The sequence below is a fragment of the Ilyonectria robusta genome (genome assembly GCF_021365365.1).
Source record: "Ilyonectria robusta strain PMI_751 chromosome Unknown BGZ61scaffold_27, whole genome shotgun sequence".
Classification (NCBI taxonomy): Eukaryota; Fungi; Ascomycota; class Sordariomycetes; order Hypocreales; family Nectriaceae; genus Ilyonectria; species Ilyonectria robusta.
In genome coordinates, this window is record NW_025764461.1 from 180,926 (window position 1) to 195,466 (window position 14,541).

The 14,541-nt window shown below is 50.9% G+C and overlaps 6 protein-coding genes across 6 annotated transcripts; 3 read left to right on the plus strand and 3 right to left on the minus strand.

Moving 5' to 3' along the window:
- Positions 1 to 284: 284 nt before the first annotated feature.
- BGZ61DRAFT_461338 (fungal-specific transcription factor domain-containing protein) lies at positions 285 to 2,727 on the plus strand. Its single transcript, XM_046247144.1, has 2 exons — positions 285 to 549; positions 623 to 2,727. Exons 1-2 carry the CDS (start codon positions 413 to 415, stop codon positions 2,535 to 2,537), a joined length of 2,052 nt encoding a protein of 683 aa, XP_046097886.1. The 5' UTR covers positions 285 to 412; the 3' UTR covers positions 2,538 to 2,727.
- Positions 2,728 to 2,779: 52 nt separating this feature from the next.
- BGZ61DRAFT_538130 (uncharacterized protein) lies at positions 2,780 to 4,336 on the minus strand (the record flags this gene model as incomplete). Its single annotated transcript, XM_046254619.1, has 3 exons — positions 2,780 to 2,938; positions 2,991 to 3,735; positions 3,819 to 4,336. 3 exons carry the CDS (start codon positions 4,334 to 4,336, stop codon positions 2,780 to 2,782), a joined length of 1,422 nt encoding a protein of 473 aa, XP_046097887.1.
- Positions 4,337 to 5,118: 782 nt separating this feature from the next.
- Positions 5,119 to 6,293, minus strand: BGZ61DRAFT_558618 (uncharacterized protein; the record flags this gene model as incomplete). Its single annotated transcript, XM_046255725.1, has 4 exons — positions 5,119 to 5,450; positions 5,505 to 5,848; positions 5,912 to 6,141; positions 6,192 to 6,293. 4 exons carry the CDS (start codon positions 6,291 to 6,293, stop codon positions 5,200 to 5,202), a joined length of 927 nt encoding a protein of 308 aa, XP_046097888.1. The 3' UTR covers positions 5,119 to 5,199.
- A 360-nt stretch (positions 6,294 to 6,653) lies between these two features.
- Positions 6,654 to 8,315, plus strand: BGZ61DRAFT_461342 (uncharacterized protein). The gene is made up of 4 exons (XM_046247145.1): positions 6,654 to 6,998; positions 7,059 to 7,476; positions 7,547 to 7,773; positions 7,832 to 8,315. The coding sequence occupies exons 1-4, from the start codon at positions 6,850 to 6,852 to the stop codon at positions 8,190 to 8,192; spliced, it is 1,155 nt and encodes a 384-aa protein (XP_046097889.1). The 5' UTR covers positions 6,654 to 6,849; the 3' UTR covers positions 8,193 to 8,315.
- Positions 8,316 to 8,391: 76 nt separating this feature from the next.
- Positions 8,392 to 10,267, minus strand: BGZ61DRAFT_365498 (general substrate transporter; the record flags this gene model as incomplete). Its single annotated transcript, XM_046241617.1, has 6 exons — positions 8,392 to 8,768; positions 8,821 to 9,066; positions 9,115 to 9,377; positions 9,432 to 9,828; positions 9,894 to 10,058; positions 10,105 to 10,267. The coding sequence occupies 6 exons, from the start codon at positions 10,265 to 10,267 to the stop codon at positions 8,392 to 8,394; spliced, it is 1,611 nt and encodes a 536-aa protein (XP_046097890.1).
- Positions 10,268 to 11,156: 889 nt separating this feature from the next.
- On the plus strand, positions 11,157 to 13,941 carry BGZ61DRAFT_538133 (glycoside hydrolase superfamily; the record flags this gene model as incomplete). The annotated part of the gene is made up of 5 exons (XM_046254620.1): positions 11,157 to 11,303; positions 11,365 to 11,747; positions 11,799 to 12,005; positions 12,057 to 12,487; positions 12,542 to 13,941. The coding sequence occupies 5 exons, from the start codon at positions 11,157 to 11,159 to the stop codon at positions 13,939 to 13,941; spliced, it is 2,568 nt and encodes an 855-aa protein (XP_046097891.1).
- Positions 13,942 to 14,541: the final 600 nt, after the last annotated feature.

Consider the following 14,541-nt stretch of genomic DNA (forward strand, 5'->3'; position numbering starts at 1 on the left):
TCCGCAAAATGAGCAACCTAAAGCCTGCTCATGCCACCATCCGGCCCGGAATGATATATGCCACGCTATGGTATGAACTAGATTCTCTCAGCGAGATAATGAGTCGACAACAAGCACCAGGTGGTGCGAGATAGAGTTTGGGTTGGAGTTGGGTCAGTCGTCTGGTGGAGTCTAGTTCTTGATCCTGGTCTGGCTCTAGCTTATCGGGTTTTTGGAGCAGCGAGATCCAATTAAAGAGGAGATATCTCGTAGCTATCTGCTTACTCCAATTCGCATTAATTGACCGGGCCGGTTCTATTCCGATTCTCCAGCGCAAAGTTGGCCGACCCGGGTGCAATTCCGGCCCACATCTGGCGCATCCTCCGCCCTCTCCGCGTCGGAACCGAGCCCTTTTCACAGTCTGCATCCGATCATGCAAGAGGCACAGCAACGCCGACGCCAGCAGCGGAAGGCCTGTGATCTGTGTCGGCGTCGAAAGGTCCGGTGCGACATTGTCGTTCGAGGAGCAGAGCCTTGTACGGTATGTGAAAAGGCTGGTCTTGAATGTCGGTGAGTGCTTAACCTCGGCTCCGAGAAGTTATTCTGTTGTCTGCAATTGAATGGGCTGTTGACCCTTTACAAGGTCGACGACCAAGTTCGCAGCTCCTAGACGCAGCCTCACCAATGCGCGTCGTCGGTCTTTCGACAATAACGTCCGCGAGCGCTCCCCCTCGGGCGTATCCAGGCGAGACGTGGACAGGACAGGCGAGGGTGAACCAAGCAGCCTCCCGCCTCTCACAAGGGCGGCATCTACACCGTTGGTAGTAACCCAGGTGAAGCATACAGAAGAGCAAACGCCCCGGTCCGGCGGACAAGAGCAGCTTGCGCGCAACGGCCTCGCTCGGTTCTTCCGCCACGGCATCGGCGCCGCCGCGTGGACCATCTTCAACGCGACGCAGAGCTTCCGCATTGCCTACGTCGGCACCGCCGTGTCCAACCTGGTCCACCTGGTCGATCTCCACCGGTCGTTCCGCCAGCCGTACGCCAGCGCCGGGGGCATCCACCGGCCGCTGTCGGCCGCAGCGGCGCAGGAGACTCCGCTAGACAATCCGGGCACCGGGAGCAGCTCCGTGAGTGACACGGGGGCCGTCACCAAGCCGCTGCACTATCCGTACCCTCCGATCCGCCAGCCCAAGCCGTGGAAGCCGAACTGCGACATCTGGGGGATTCCGTCGGCGCAGGATCTCGCGTCCGAGGTGGCGTCGTTCCCGGCGCATGATGTTCGCGATGCCCTGGTGCTGGCGTACTTTGAACATATTCACCCGTTCCTCCCTATCGTCTCCATGCCCGAATTCTTTGACAGCTACAGGAGTCCGGATAAACCACCACCGCTCTTGTTGTTCCAGGCGGTATTGATGGCCGGAGCACATGCATGCTCTCATCCACTGGTGGCCAACGACCGCCATGCCGTCAAGAACGTACTGTTCCGCAGGGCAAGCATGCTCTACCACATGCGCCACGAGACGGACCGGATGCATCTCATGCAAGCAGCCGCTCTCTTCACATGGCACGTCGGTGATGGCGATACCGTTGCCGGAGGGCCGTGGTATTGGTCGGGGATTGCCCTTCGCATCGGCCTCGGTCTGGGAACGCATCGACACAGCAAACATCTACCGCAGACGGAGACTTCGCAATACAGGCGCTGCTGGTGGTCGGTGTTTGTTTGCGAAGTATTTTCGTCTCTTGAAACGGGGAGGCCATGCGCAGTTCGAGCTGAAGACATAGACCAACTGCCGCTCTGCAATGATGATATGACGGATACGCCGGGTCCAACGACGATTACTTTGGGCAAGGATGCTCGACCCGACTTTCTCAATCGCATGGTAGAGCTTGCGTACATCGGCCTCGATATCATGGCAGTGAATGCTCCATCTCAAGAGAAGTTGATTGACATCAGCTCCATCAACGCTCGACTCGGCCTGTGGTCTCTTCAATCAGGCATTTCCTCCGTCGCCGAGAATGACGATTCGTGGACTTGCCATCTCCGCATGCATTACAACTTAGTCCTGCTGCATCTTTATCGCAACATGTCAACAGAGTCTAGCAGCCAGTCCATCTGCTCGACCGCCGCCCAGGCCATCGTCACGTCACTCGAGCAGCTCGCAGCCCGAGACGAGATGCGACAGTGTCACTTTACCGCCGTCAGCGCCGTTACCGCCGTTGGGATCCAGTTTGCCAGTGAGATACGCACAGCTGTGACAAGCGGCGTATTCCTCGTTGCTATCAGCGCCTTGGAACAGCTCGCGCGACTTCTAAGATCGACCATGCTACTTTCTCGATACTGGCCGAATGCTGAGGCAGTTCACAACGTCTTTGAGGAGCTTCACCAAGAATATGAACATCTTGTCACTCAACACCTCCAGGGCGAACGCGTTATTATTCCCGAGAGTCCGCCTGATTGGAACAGGCTGCTCGCTGGCGAGCCAATCCAACCACTCAATGATTTCGGTGCGGACCAAGGCTGGATGAACATAGCGAATTGGACCGATATGTTGTGAGTGGTATTTTCCAAGTCAAGAATGCATCTTGGATGTGTATCGTAAAATAATCGGTTGGACGCAACTTGGATGTTCTTAGGGTGGCAAGTGTAAATGAGAGGCGATGTACTCTCGAGTCATTATATAGAACAACTTCATAAACTTTATTAGAGCATAGATGAACGACGCCCAATAGATAATATTTCTCACACTAACGGACGATCAAGTTTCATGTTCAAGGCTGGCCTACATCAGGCGCCCGTTCAATATTGTACGGGGACTACAAGGCTATAATCTAAATTCGTTAAAATATCCAGAAATTCATACACATACTCCCGCATTCGTGTTTTGACATCTCCAAGAACTTCTAGTCCTTCGCTGCCTTCCAGTAGAGTGGATGCAATCTCTCGAATCTTGGCAATCTGGGATATTAATTAGTAGACAATCCATTTACCAACATCTCTAGGCTCATACCATAGATGCACCATTGGACTCAAGTGTCCACGGTGAACAAGAATGCACGACCCCGAGAAGTTCTTTTGCAACCGATTCTTTCATTTCCCAGAGTTGTTCTCGACACGAAAGCCTGGCCATCGTGGCGGCTTCGTTGCTGCGAGGAGATGTGCCCGAATGAAGATTATTTCCACCACCTTCCTGTTCAAGTTTGGTCAACCCCATCTCTAGCATCATTGATCTGAGGTATATATTCGTGATGTGAATATTAGCTCGCATGATGTCGAATTGGGCGGCTTTCTTGAGGTGGGGATCCTCGCCAAACTCGCCGTCCGTGTTCATTGCTTGCTCTTGAAACTGCGGAGTTCTGAGTTCCGAGGGCATGTTGCTGAGTATTATGGTGAGTTTAGATATTGCCTGAAACAGAGATTCCATAGTAGGAATGGAGTTATAAAAGTGATGGTTGTCATTGCCTTGTAGAAGCCGTGCTTCGGGAGGAGAAGATGCAAGGTTGTACGTTTGAGGGGCTCCAGGAAATGCCTTGTGAAGGATGTCCACGACGCAAAGAAAAACCTTGAGAAGCTCAATGAAGCCGGATATCAGTGGCTTTGTGGGGTGAGTCCCGTCGAGGCAACTGGGTTGGTCGGGACTATCATCGACCAGAGCATAGTCGTCAAGCTCCATGGGGAGCATAAAATCCCAGTCGATGTGTGCTGGATCATATCCGAGTCCAGTATGTGGAATGATATGGGATATTCTATCATGCCTTTCGTGCTGTCAGCAATATTCCAATTCTTACCTCGAGTCGTGGGGCGACTCTCTGGTCCATATCTTTCGATGAAGACTCACACTTGGACTATAAAAAGCATCCAGAAGCATCTTTTACAGATCTCGGCATCTAGCCTGCTCATATCCGCGTAGACGTGCTTTTTATAGAGTTCAAGAACTCGGAAGAATTGGAGAGCTTCGCTTGACAAAGCCCAGCCCGTCGTGGCTCGCCCTGCATAGTGAGTAGACACTGAGAGGATGACGGAAATTATAATCGTGTCGATAGTCGGATAGTTCTGCCATTGGGGATCACTAAATATCCGACTGAGAGATACTAAATGAACCGCTCTATCGACAAAACCCTCAACCGATGTGTAGCCGGGCGCCTTGTAGACGGTTAGTTTGCGCGGAATGGAAGCAACGGTCAAGGCGGAAAGAGAAACGCAAAGGCGAAAGAAGGCCGGGTCTGTGTTGTAACATCGTCGGTTGAAAGCAATTCTAAATGTTGGCTCATGGACGAGAGGGAACACCGGGTAGACTCTTTCGAAAAAGTCATCCATAATAATGTCCAGGATGCTTTCTGGGATGAAGTGGGCCATGGAGAGTTGACCAACAGGCAAGTCTGGAAGTCGATTGCCACCTGAAGAAAGTCCATCTGTTATAGCTGCGCGTTTTCGGGCTTCCGCAACACGTCTAAGGAAATAACATGTCTTGTCAGAGCATGGTACCCAGCATAATGACTCACGAGAACCATTACCTGCTCGGAGGTCCCCGGGGCTTCCGGTCGGTCAAGAAAGTGCAGGGAGCGTCGGACTTGACGCATCTCTGACAAGTAGTGGAGGTGTCATTTTGGAAGACGCACTATGAAGTCCATATCAGCCCTCTTCCACGTCCACTGTGCATGGAGAAAGGTGGGGTGTACCTGGATCTTGCGCTCACGACAAAGGTCGCATGCTTTTCGTGCAATCGGGCGGCCCTTTCTAGAACTCTGCGACATTAAGAAGGCACTTTAACAGACTTAAGTCTGGGCAATCGGTGATATATCAGCGCACAGTGACTGGCAATGCTCAACTCTGTCTTAGAGAAGTAGAGTAAAAGGAAGCAAAAACGCCGGCGCGCAACCGGCGATGCGACGCGGAAAGTGGAGTTCCGGCTAACAAACCCGACGACTCCGCTCAGCTCCTCGGCATAAAATATTGCATAATTCGGGGGAGTTCAAGCAGACTACTAAAGCCACCGGCTTGACAAAGTCGCCTTAGCTAGTTCCTTGGCTGCCGGTAGCTAATTCTAAAACCTGCAAATGGCTTAGTTTGTTAATAGGATTGTCATTTAAAAGAGAATACACCACCCCTATCTTCGAGTTGAGAACAAACTAGAGTGGTGAAATTGTAAATACCATCCTGACTACAGTACTATCTATACTACCTAAGTTATCTGATCTGATCTCCATCGATGCTCAAAATTAAAATTTCCAGCCAATTTCAACCATTTGCTTCACAGACATTGGTTCAATCTCGGGGAACAAGTCGTTCAGGCTTTGTTCCGGTTGGAGGTCGAACTTCCCTTCTTCAAACAGTATGCCGAACATGGCGAACATACCCTGGAGCCTTTCTTTCGGGAAAAACTCATAAGCAAGAACATGGCCCGGAAGTTCAGTAACCTTTCCTGATCGAAGGACATCAAGGGAGTCGTGGGTTATGTCGAATTTGATGCCTACGCATTTCTGTCAGCCTAAATCGACGTGTAAGTTCGAATATCAACACTTACCTCGCACATCCTCTGCAATCTTGACGAAGTCGTTCCAACAGATCTTGGTGCCAATTACGTACGATTCCTTTTCCCATTTCTCAAGCGTAAGTGCTGCAGCGGCAAATCTGGCCACATCTCCGCTGTACGTGAAAACCGCGGGCGTAGCTCCAGATCCTGGAATGCCTGCTTTCGCTGCACCTATATCAAGGAACATCGTCACAGGGTTGAGATAGCTCTTCACCTTCGGCATACCCCAATAATCGAGGAAGTATCCATTGTAGATTGCAGTCCACTCAAGACTCGACTTTTCGAGAGAGGCCATGGCAGCCATCTTGGATGCGGCCGGAGGAAACCATGTTTGACTATTGGGAGCTATTAGTCGAGTAAACGTAGGGGCGAGGGGAAATATCTAGGAACGGGCTTACTCAGGAGTGTACTTGATACCGAAAACACTTGGAATGAATCTTCGAGTCGTGGCTGATATGTCGGCAGCCCGAATGAGACTTTGCTCGGTTTCGGGGGGCGTATTAGCCCCCAAGGCAGAGATGATGGTGTGAACATTGTTTGCCTCTAGGAGGTGCACAAGTCCGTTCACGTCGGCGTAGTCAGTGGCAGCTACTCGGGCGCCAAGGCGTTTCTCTGTCTCCTCATCTGACTGCAATGGGAATTAGCTTGCGATGGGAGATTGTTTTCGAGTATCCATACGTTTCGGCTGAGAACAATGACTTTAAATTTGCCTTGGGCTACAATTGCCTCCACAATACTCCTACCGATACCGCTGGAACCTCCTGCTACAGCGACAGACATGGTGAATGTGATAGAAATGGAAGTGATAATGCGTGGCGGTATTGCGTGGTATTGGAACTTGAGTGTTCAGTTGGTCGATGTTGATGTCCAATTTTACTGCGCGCCTTCACTTACCTTTATATATTCAATTCAATGTGGAGAGAAGCGAGAGGCTCATGGAACATTAAGAAGTCTTTCTGAATAATCAACAGTGGCACTTCCGGGTTCTCGTCTTACTTTCTCCGATTACAGCAGCTCATAAAGCGCCAAGGGGGCTGATAAATGTGAAATGAGGACTTAATTGGCTGAGCATCATGCACATCCCACATCGCGTACATTCAAATCCCACATCGTAATCCCGCATCCCAATCCCGCATCCCACATCACCCCATACACCTATTCAAATCCTTCCGACATCCATCCAATTCCACATTCGCTGTGTTTGCATTGCAGCGGAAACCCCGACACCCCGAATCCCGCGGGATTACCATAACAAGGATTCGTGTGTTCAGTCGCCAAGTCACACGCAGCAGCTTTATTGATAATTTGCCGGGCCCCCTTCGTCGCCGGTCGCACCATGTCGCCGGACCCGGTGAGATTTCGCTGTGCCTTCGCTGGCTGCAGCCGGTCGTACAAGAGAAAGGAGCATCTTTTGCGACACCAACGAGACCATGCCAATCGTCGACCCTTCGCTTGCAAAGCTTGTCAAGCGGCATTTAATCGGAGGTTAGTAGATGTTCTCAAACCAAATCGTTTCTCTTGGATGCTGATGAATGAACTTGTTAGAGACTTGTTAGCTCGTCATCTGGTGTTGAGCCATAGTGAGCCACCCCTCCAAGTCGACGACTGCGAACAAGTCAATGAATCTCCTATCGCGGACGATGGTACCAAAACCAATCCCGATAAGCAAATAGGGGCTGTGTCTACCACTGAGGGTGTGGCTGTGGTTGAAGGCTTGGACCTACTAGGTGCATCATCATTGCTCGAAGCAACGAATCGATCTGAACTCTTGGCACTCTATTTCAGCGATTTTCATCCACATTGGCCCGTCTTGCATGAAAAGTCCTTCCGAGGTTCGCCGCAACCGCCTAAACTAATGGTGGCCGTGCTTGTTACAGGCCTATGGATGTTGAAAACACCCGAGGCGCAGGCGAAAGCGACATCCTATCATGATGCTTTACTCGAAGAACTTGAGGAAGATATGGTACAGTACTCGTTGCTATGTCACTCACGTTGCATGTCATGCATGCCATTGATACTGATACGATACATAGGCTAGTAATGCCCACCTATCACTGAATCCGCGACCAGAGCTACTTGTCGGTTTTCAGACATTAATGATCTTGACCATCGTTTCAACATTCAAGCTAAATGGTAGCTTCTTCGCGGTAATGGTATTTGCCAAGATCGTGTTTCGATACTTCGATCGGGGCGGTGTACATGATCAAGCTAAGATTGATGCTGCGTCTTCGGACCTGATCATTCGGGAAAGCTATCAACGGTTCGCAATAAGAAGGTCCCCGACGGAAACAAGTTCATCTGACCACTGACTGAGATAGGCTTGCGCTAGTACATTTCAAGTTACATGTCCATATAAGCTCTCTCCAGCTCACCTTCCTTCCCCAAGTCAAGCCTTTTGACTTCTTCCACCCTCAACTCCTCAGAGTCCGCGTTCCATCAACAGATAGCATATGGAAAGGGGCATCCATAGACAACCAAGATGTACTTGGCTCTTCCTTTCTTGTTGGAAGCTTGTTTGATCAATCTTCGGACTTGAATAGTCGCAGGTATATTTCTCTGGTCGTGGCGTGGGACTTTCCACTTGGGATGATTCTCGGGTGTTTTTTAACTAGGCAACCTAGTGAGAGCTATGTCTCTGTCCTACAGAGAATAAAGCCCTACATATTTTCTCATTCGTAGGGGGACCATTAATGTCAATTATCACTAGCACTGCACGATTCTACCTCATAACAAGTTCGGGAATGCATCTGGTAGATGGCGTCTCATGGAACTGAGTGACGTTCCATATTCCGAATCTTCAACAAGCCCACCGTGGTACGAAATATGCAAGCGAGATTCATAACCTCATTCCGTTGTATTAAGCCTCATAGACTTATTACTAATTCTCAGTCTTCTCCTCCACGTCCTTAGCTCCCGCATCTGCCAAAGTCACAAGTTTTGTCTTGTGGAACATGCGCGGAGAGATGCCTCGAGACCACAGCTCGTCGATCTCGGTGTATGTACGCTTTCCAGTCTCCGGGATCATGAAGTAAACAAACACAGTCGCGATGACGAGGATAGCACCGAAGATGAAGGCAATCTTTCCGCCGAGGTTACCTTGATCCGGGTTGATGGCATATGGAAGCGAGAAACTCCAGATGCTGGCAGACAAGCCATTCACCATTGTGGCCAAAGCCTGCGTTGGTGCTCGAAGTCGCGAAGTAGCATTTTCGGACGTGATGGGCCAAGCGACCGAACCGATAGTTGCTTGGTAGACTGGACGGAGTTAATATGGAGTCCTCTTTTAAGACAGAGAAGGGTCACTTACCAAAAGACCAAACGGCCATGAAAACTATCTGGCCCCAAATGGCACCTGGAGCATTCACTACTGCCAAGATTCCAATGAGAAGCAGCGTCACGGCGAGGCCGGCGGTTCCCCAAAGGGCCGTGTTTCTTCGGCCAAACCACTCAACGAAAAACCAGCCGCACATGTTACCCACCACCATCAAACCACAAAGGCCGACAGTGGTATCAAATGACTTGGCCGTATCCATACCAGCAAGTTGCATGAAGTCTTGACTTATGTTAGTTTATGGCCTGTCTAAGGTCGGGTGGAACTTACAGCTCATGTAGCCAACAACCCAGGCATTTCCACTAGCAGTTTGGATGAAGAACATGCTCGTGGCGACTACCGTGCGCTTAAGTTGCTTCCTTGAGAGACATTCAGCCATCGACCCTTGCGACGAATTATCCTGGTTCAGGCGAGCAAGCGATTGCTGGATCTCCGCCATTTTTCCATCGACGTCATAGTCGGACTTGTGCAGCTTAGCAATGTTTTTACGAGCCTTTTCATCTCTCCCATGAGCAATCAGCCAATAAGGAGACCTATATGGTGAATTAGAATCCAAGAGGGCCGAAATAGCGATGCATCAAACTTACTCGGGGAACCAAGGAAGAATTGCCAGTCCGACGAGGGCAAAGCCCCATTGAGTGGCGAACAAGACTTTGTAAGGCATGGCACCATTATACTTGCTAGCCTCGCGCATAACACCATATGCGATGAGCTGGCCTAGAACGATAGCAAAGTTCATTCCGGCAGTAATGGCACCTCGGATAGAGGTAGGAGCCATCTCAGAGGCGTATGTAGGCGCAACAGTAGTAAAGCATCCCATGGGCAAACCCGTGAGGATCTTGGACCCAAAGAATTGCACTGGTGTCGTGGCAAAAACCTGCAGGAAAATGCCGCCAACACTGAGGATGTATGCCACTGCGATGCTCGGCTGGCGGCCCCATTTGTTGACTGTAAGTCCTGTAACGAAGGCGCCAAAAACGAGGCCTATAACACATCAGTTTAGTGATTTCCGGGCTTTTAAATGTTTACTAAAGTTCATCGGCACGTACCAAAGATAGTTGCGCCCATCCACCCCAGCTGCCAGTTCGCATCGACAACGTAGTCACCAGCGTATGGACGGCCAAAATCCTTTCGGAATGCCGCAATGGCCAGTACAATAGCACCAGCAAGACCGTCGAAGCCCCAGGTCACACAGATGAAGAACATGTACATGCCTAACAAAGTCAGTCAAGCCTCTCTCAGCATCGAAGTGTTGCTTACACCAAAGAATTGGCTTTATGTTCTCCTTGATGGCTTCCGACCGTGTGAGCGACTGCTCTCGGGCCTCAAACCGAGCTGCCAAAGGCGTCAGGGCCATCGTGGCGTCCTCATGGTCAGGCTCAAGATGCTCAACCTGGGCATCGGCTGCCCCCTTCTCGGCCATTCTGGTAGATGCAGCTGAGACGAGTGTGATGACCTTGGAACAAATGCGGCAATGTATCAATGAAGAGCCAGTGAGATCTAAAGAATCATGGAGTTGATGTTGCAACAAGATGGGCCATGGGCTCTCCTTTATGTATCTGAAGAATTTGCCGCGGGTATGACCAGTGGCCAAGATTGAGTCGTTGCGGTCGCGGACTCTAGTGTCACAACTAGTACCCGACATGAGCCACGCGTTCCACTAGCTTCATGTTTGTACTATGGGGAAGAAGCTGGGGAGACAGGGAAAACCGGGGAGCTGGGGCAGCCAAGACACCATCATTCCTCACGAGTCGAAATAGCCTACAACCCAAGAACAGTCCAAGCCTCGGTAGTCAACGGGACCTGCGCTCTGACATCTATCATCCAACCATTTCACAGTGGAGCCAATATCTCGGAGAATCCTTGGAGAATCCCCCATCAGCTGGTGTTGTGGTGTGGAGAATGCGGGCCTTCCCCAGCCTGCGCGTCTCCCAGCTTTCCCGGATTGGATATCGGGTGATAAAGACCTTGTTTTATTTGCTAACCTAGTTGTACCCTTGTTCCCGTGGATAATGGAATCCGGCCGCTTCGTTAGCGATATATTACATGAAAGATGGAGAATTTACGGCCCCGCTTGTAAATGATACCAGCATAGTACGATATTCAAGTCATTTGACCTCATCGTAGTATTCTCCGAGTATACTCCGCCGGGTACGCCTCGGGTATTGTGGAGTGTCCGATGGCCGGCAGATGCCTCGAGTTACAGTCAGATGAGGTTGATGGATCTTATAAATATGTCTCGTTTCGTGCTTGAGTAGTTGCAGACATCGTTTGTTCACATAAATACGTATCTAATGGATTCGAGAACCAACATGTCAAACACGATGGAACAACCCACTGACGCGGAGCTCCGAGCTCTACTCGCTCAGCTGGAGCTCCCTGAGAAGTTGGCAATGCTGGCTGGCCGCAGCGCCTGGGAGACGCACGCCATAGACCGTCTAGCCATCCCTTCTTTGAGAGTAAGTATTGATCATCGCACACAGACTTCAATTTTCTACAACTTGTTCACACAATTAATAGGTCAGCGATGGCCCGAACGGAGCACGTGGCAGCGACTTCTTTAACGGAAAAACTGCCGCTTGCTTTCCGGCCTGTGTATCTATTGCCGCCACCTTCAACCAGGCGTTAACTCGCCGGGTTGGCAAAGCTTTGGGCCAGGAAACTCAGACCAAGGGTTCTTATGTTCTCCTTGGTCCCACTGTATGCCCTCACCGTTCGCCCCTCGGTGGGCGCAACTTTGAGTCTTTCTCCGAGGACCCGCTCTTGACTGGCTTGATGGCGTCTGAATACGTCAAAGGTCTTCAGAGTGAACGAGTGGGCGCGACGGTGAAACATTTCGCTGTGAATGAGCAAGATACAAAGCGCTTTACAGTCAATGAGACAGTCTCTGAGAGGGCACTTCGGTGAGTCTTGATTGAGTGTCTCATTTTCCCAGCTTGCTAATTCCGAGATAGCGAGATTTACCTTCGTCCATTCGAAATCACAGTCAAGAATTCCGACCCTTGGTGTATCATGACATCATACCCCAAGGTCAACGGCGCCTACATTGACGCGCAGCCCACGTTTATTCAGAATATTCTCCGTGGCGAATGGGGTTTTAAGGGCCTGGTAATGAGCGACTGGGGTGCTGTCTCGAATTCTTTTGACAGCATCAAGTACGGGTGAGCAAAGTCCACTCATCCACACGTCGAGAGTAGGACTGATGATTTTAGCCTCGATCTCGAAATGCCCGGTCCCACGTATCGCCGAGGCATTGAGACTCTCGCAAAGGGAATTCAAGACGGCCTACTTGACATTAAATCGGTTGATGATAGAGTCGTTGCGGTCCTCAAGCTACTGCAGAGAACTGGCAAGTTCGCCGACCGTCGAGAGGCCGTGACAGAAGAAGCTGTCAACACGCCCGAGCACCGAGCGCTTATCAGAGAGGCGGGAGGAGAAGGTATCGTCCTCCTCAAGAATGCGGAGAACATTCTTCCCATCAACCCTAAAAAGGCCCGCAAAATTGCCCTACTTGGTCCCCTAGCCAAGACTGCGGCGGCTCACGGTGGTGGAAGTGCTTCCCTCAGCTGCCATTATAAGATTAGCCCCTATGATGCTTTCAAGGAGAGACTTGGCTCCGATGTCGAAATCACTTCCGCAAAGGGTACTCTGGCTCTGTTGATATCATGGACTTTGGAAAATTGCTAATTGACCCTAGGCGCCCACATCTTCCGAGCATATCCTGACATCGAGAATGGCCTTGTCTGCGATGATGGCGCTGGCTTCACTGCAACCTTTTTCAACTCTGCAGACTTCTCCGGCACTCCTTTTTACACCAAGCTCTTCCCTGTTGGCAATCTAATCAGCATCATGGATGAACAGGCTGTCGGAGCAAAGGCAATTCGTTTCAGCACGACGTATCATCCTCCTCGGTCCGGAAACCATTATCTCAGCTTCTCTGGCATTGGGCCGTCGAAGTTGTACATTGACAAGGTTCTCGTCCACGACCAACTTAACCAAACGAAGGACTCGATGGATTACTTCCTTGGTGTGCAAGAAGAAGCCCGCTTCCAATTTGCGTTTGACTCGACCAAGAAGTATGACATCGTCATCGAGACCATCCAACCACCGGTCGGAAACTGTGACCTCTATTTGATGGCAAACACAATAGGAGCTCATCTAGGATTTATTGACCAAGCTGAGATGGAGACTGATCTCCTAGCGGAAGCGGTCGAACTTGCAAAGGACGCAGACCTTGCCATCTGCTTCGTCGGCAACTCAACACAATGGGAGACAGAAGGACAGGACATGGCCGCCATGGTGCTTCCCTCAAACGGTTCGCAAGACGCACTTATTGCTGGCGTAGCAGCTGTCAATGCCAACACAATCGTGGTCAACACTACCGGTGTCGCAGTTGAGATGCCCTGGCTTGACAAAGTCCCGGCAGTCCTCCAGGCTTGGTACGCCGGCCAGGAGACCGGAAACGCTGTCCTGGACGTGTTGCTGGGAGAAGTAAACCCGAGCGGCAAGCTCCCCATTTCATGGCCCCGGAAGTACGAGCACACTGCGTGCTATGGCAATTTTGGGCTTGACAGCTATGACAGCTTGCAGGTAGAGTACGTCGAGGGTGTCAATGTCGGCTACCGCCACTTTGACCAGCAGTATGGCACTGAGAAGGAAGTCCTCTTCCCCTTCGGGTACGGCCTGAGCTACACGTCGTTCGAGCTTAGCGATGCAACCATCTCGGGCAACCTCAGCGGAGCATCAGATGTCGTCACTGTTTCTGTATCGGTGACAAACACTGGCTCCAGGGCCGGTGCAGAAACAGTGCAAGTCTATGTCGCGCCGCCAAAAACAGACTCTGCAAGTGGCAGACCGCCCAAGGCCCTCGTGGCATTTTCCAAGGTCCTCCTACAGCCAGGAGAGTCGAAGACGGTCTCAGCCACGTTTGGTCGAGATTGTGTAGCGTATTGGGATGACCAAAGCAAAGATACTGGAAACCAATGGTGGGTCGACGCAGGTCCGCACGAAGTCCTGATCGCAACAAGTTCTAGACCAGCAGACGTTAAGGCAAGTTTGGTGCTTGAAATCGCTGAAGGTTTTCATTTTGCACCTTAAGGGGAGATAGTCTAAAGTGTTTAACTTACTGTCATACACTGGTAAATAATATTTTACACCTCTCTAAACTATCACATTGCTATCTACGAAGAACATATTATTGAAACCACCGTATTATCCTAACGCCCCTTCATTCAATCCCCCCCCCCTCCTATTCTTTAGCACCAAGCTCCCTCAGTACTTGTACATTACCCCACTCCTTAGCTCCAATCGCAACCTGCAGTGGTGTCTTGCCATCTTGGTCCTTTGCCTCCATGTTCGCCTTGAGCTCCTGAACAAGCAACCGCACAGTAGCCTCTTGCCTGAATCTGGCAGCCGCATGAAGTGGTGTACGACCACGGTTATCCTTCGCCTCTGTATCCGCGTTGAACTCCTGACCAAGCACACGCACAGCGGCTTCTTCTCCACGCCTAGCAGCTCTGTGTAGTGGCGTCTGGCCCTTTACATCCTTTGCCTCTTTATCGATGCTGGGCTCCTGAGCAAGCAATCGCACAACAGCTTCGTGCCCGCGATCAGCAGCAAAATGTAGTGGTGTGCGCTCGTTATCTTCCTTTGCGTTGGTGTCGGCGTTGAGTTCTTGAGTGAGCACCCGTACCATAC

Bases quoted from the DNA above. Each gene is read 5' to 3' on its own strand.
- BGZ61DRAFT_461338 (XM_046247144.1), top strand. From the start codon at position 413: ATGCAAGAGGCACAGCAACGCCGACGCCAGCAGCGGAAGGCCTGTGAT. The intron at 550-622 runs GTGAGTGCTTAA...ACCCTTTACAAG, and splicing joins AAGGCTGGTCTTGAATGTCG to GTCGACGACCAAGTTCGCAG.
- BGZ61DRAFT_461342 (XM_046247145.1), top strand. From the start codon at position 6,850: ATGTCGCCGGACCCGGTGAGATTTCGCTGTGCCTTCGCTGGCTGCAGC. The intron at 7,477-7,546 runs GTACAGTACTCG...TACGATACATAG, and splicing joins AAGAACTTGAGGAAGATATG to GCTAGTAATGCCCACCTATC. The intron at 7,774-7,831 runs GTTCGCAATAAG...TGACTGAGATAG, and splicing joins ATTCGGGAAAGCTATCAACG to GCTTGCGCTAGTACATTTCA.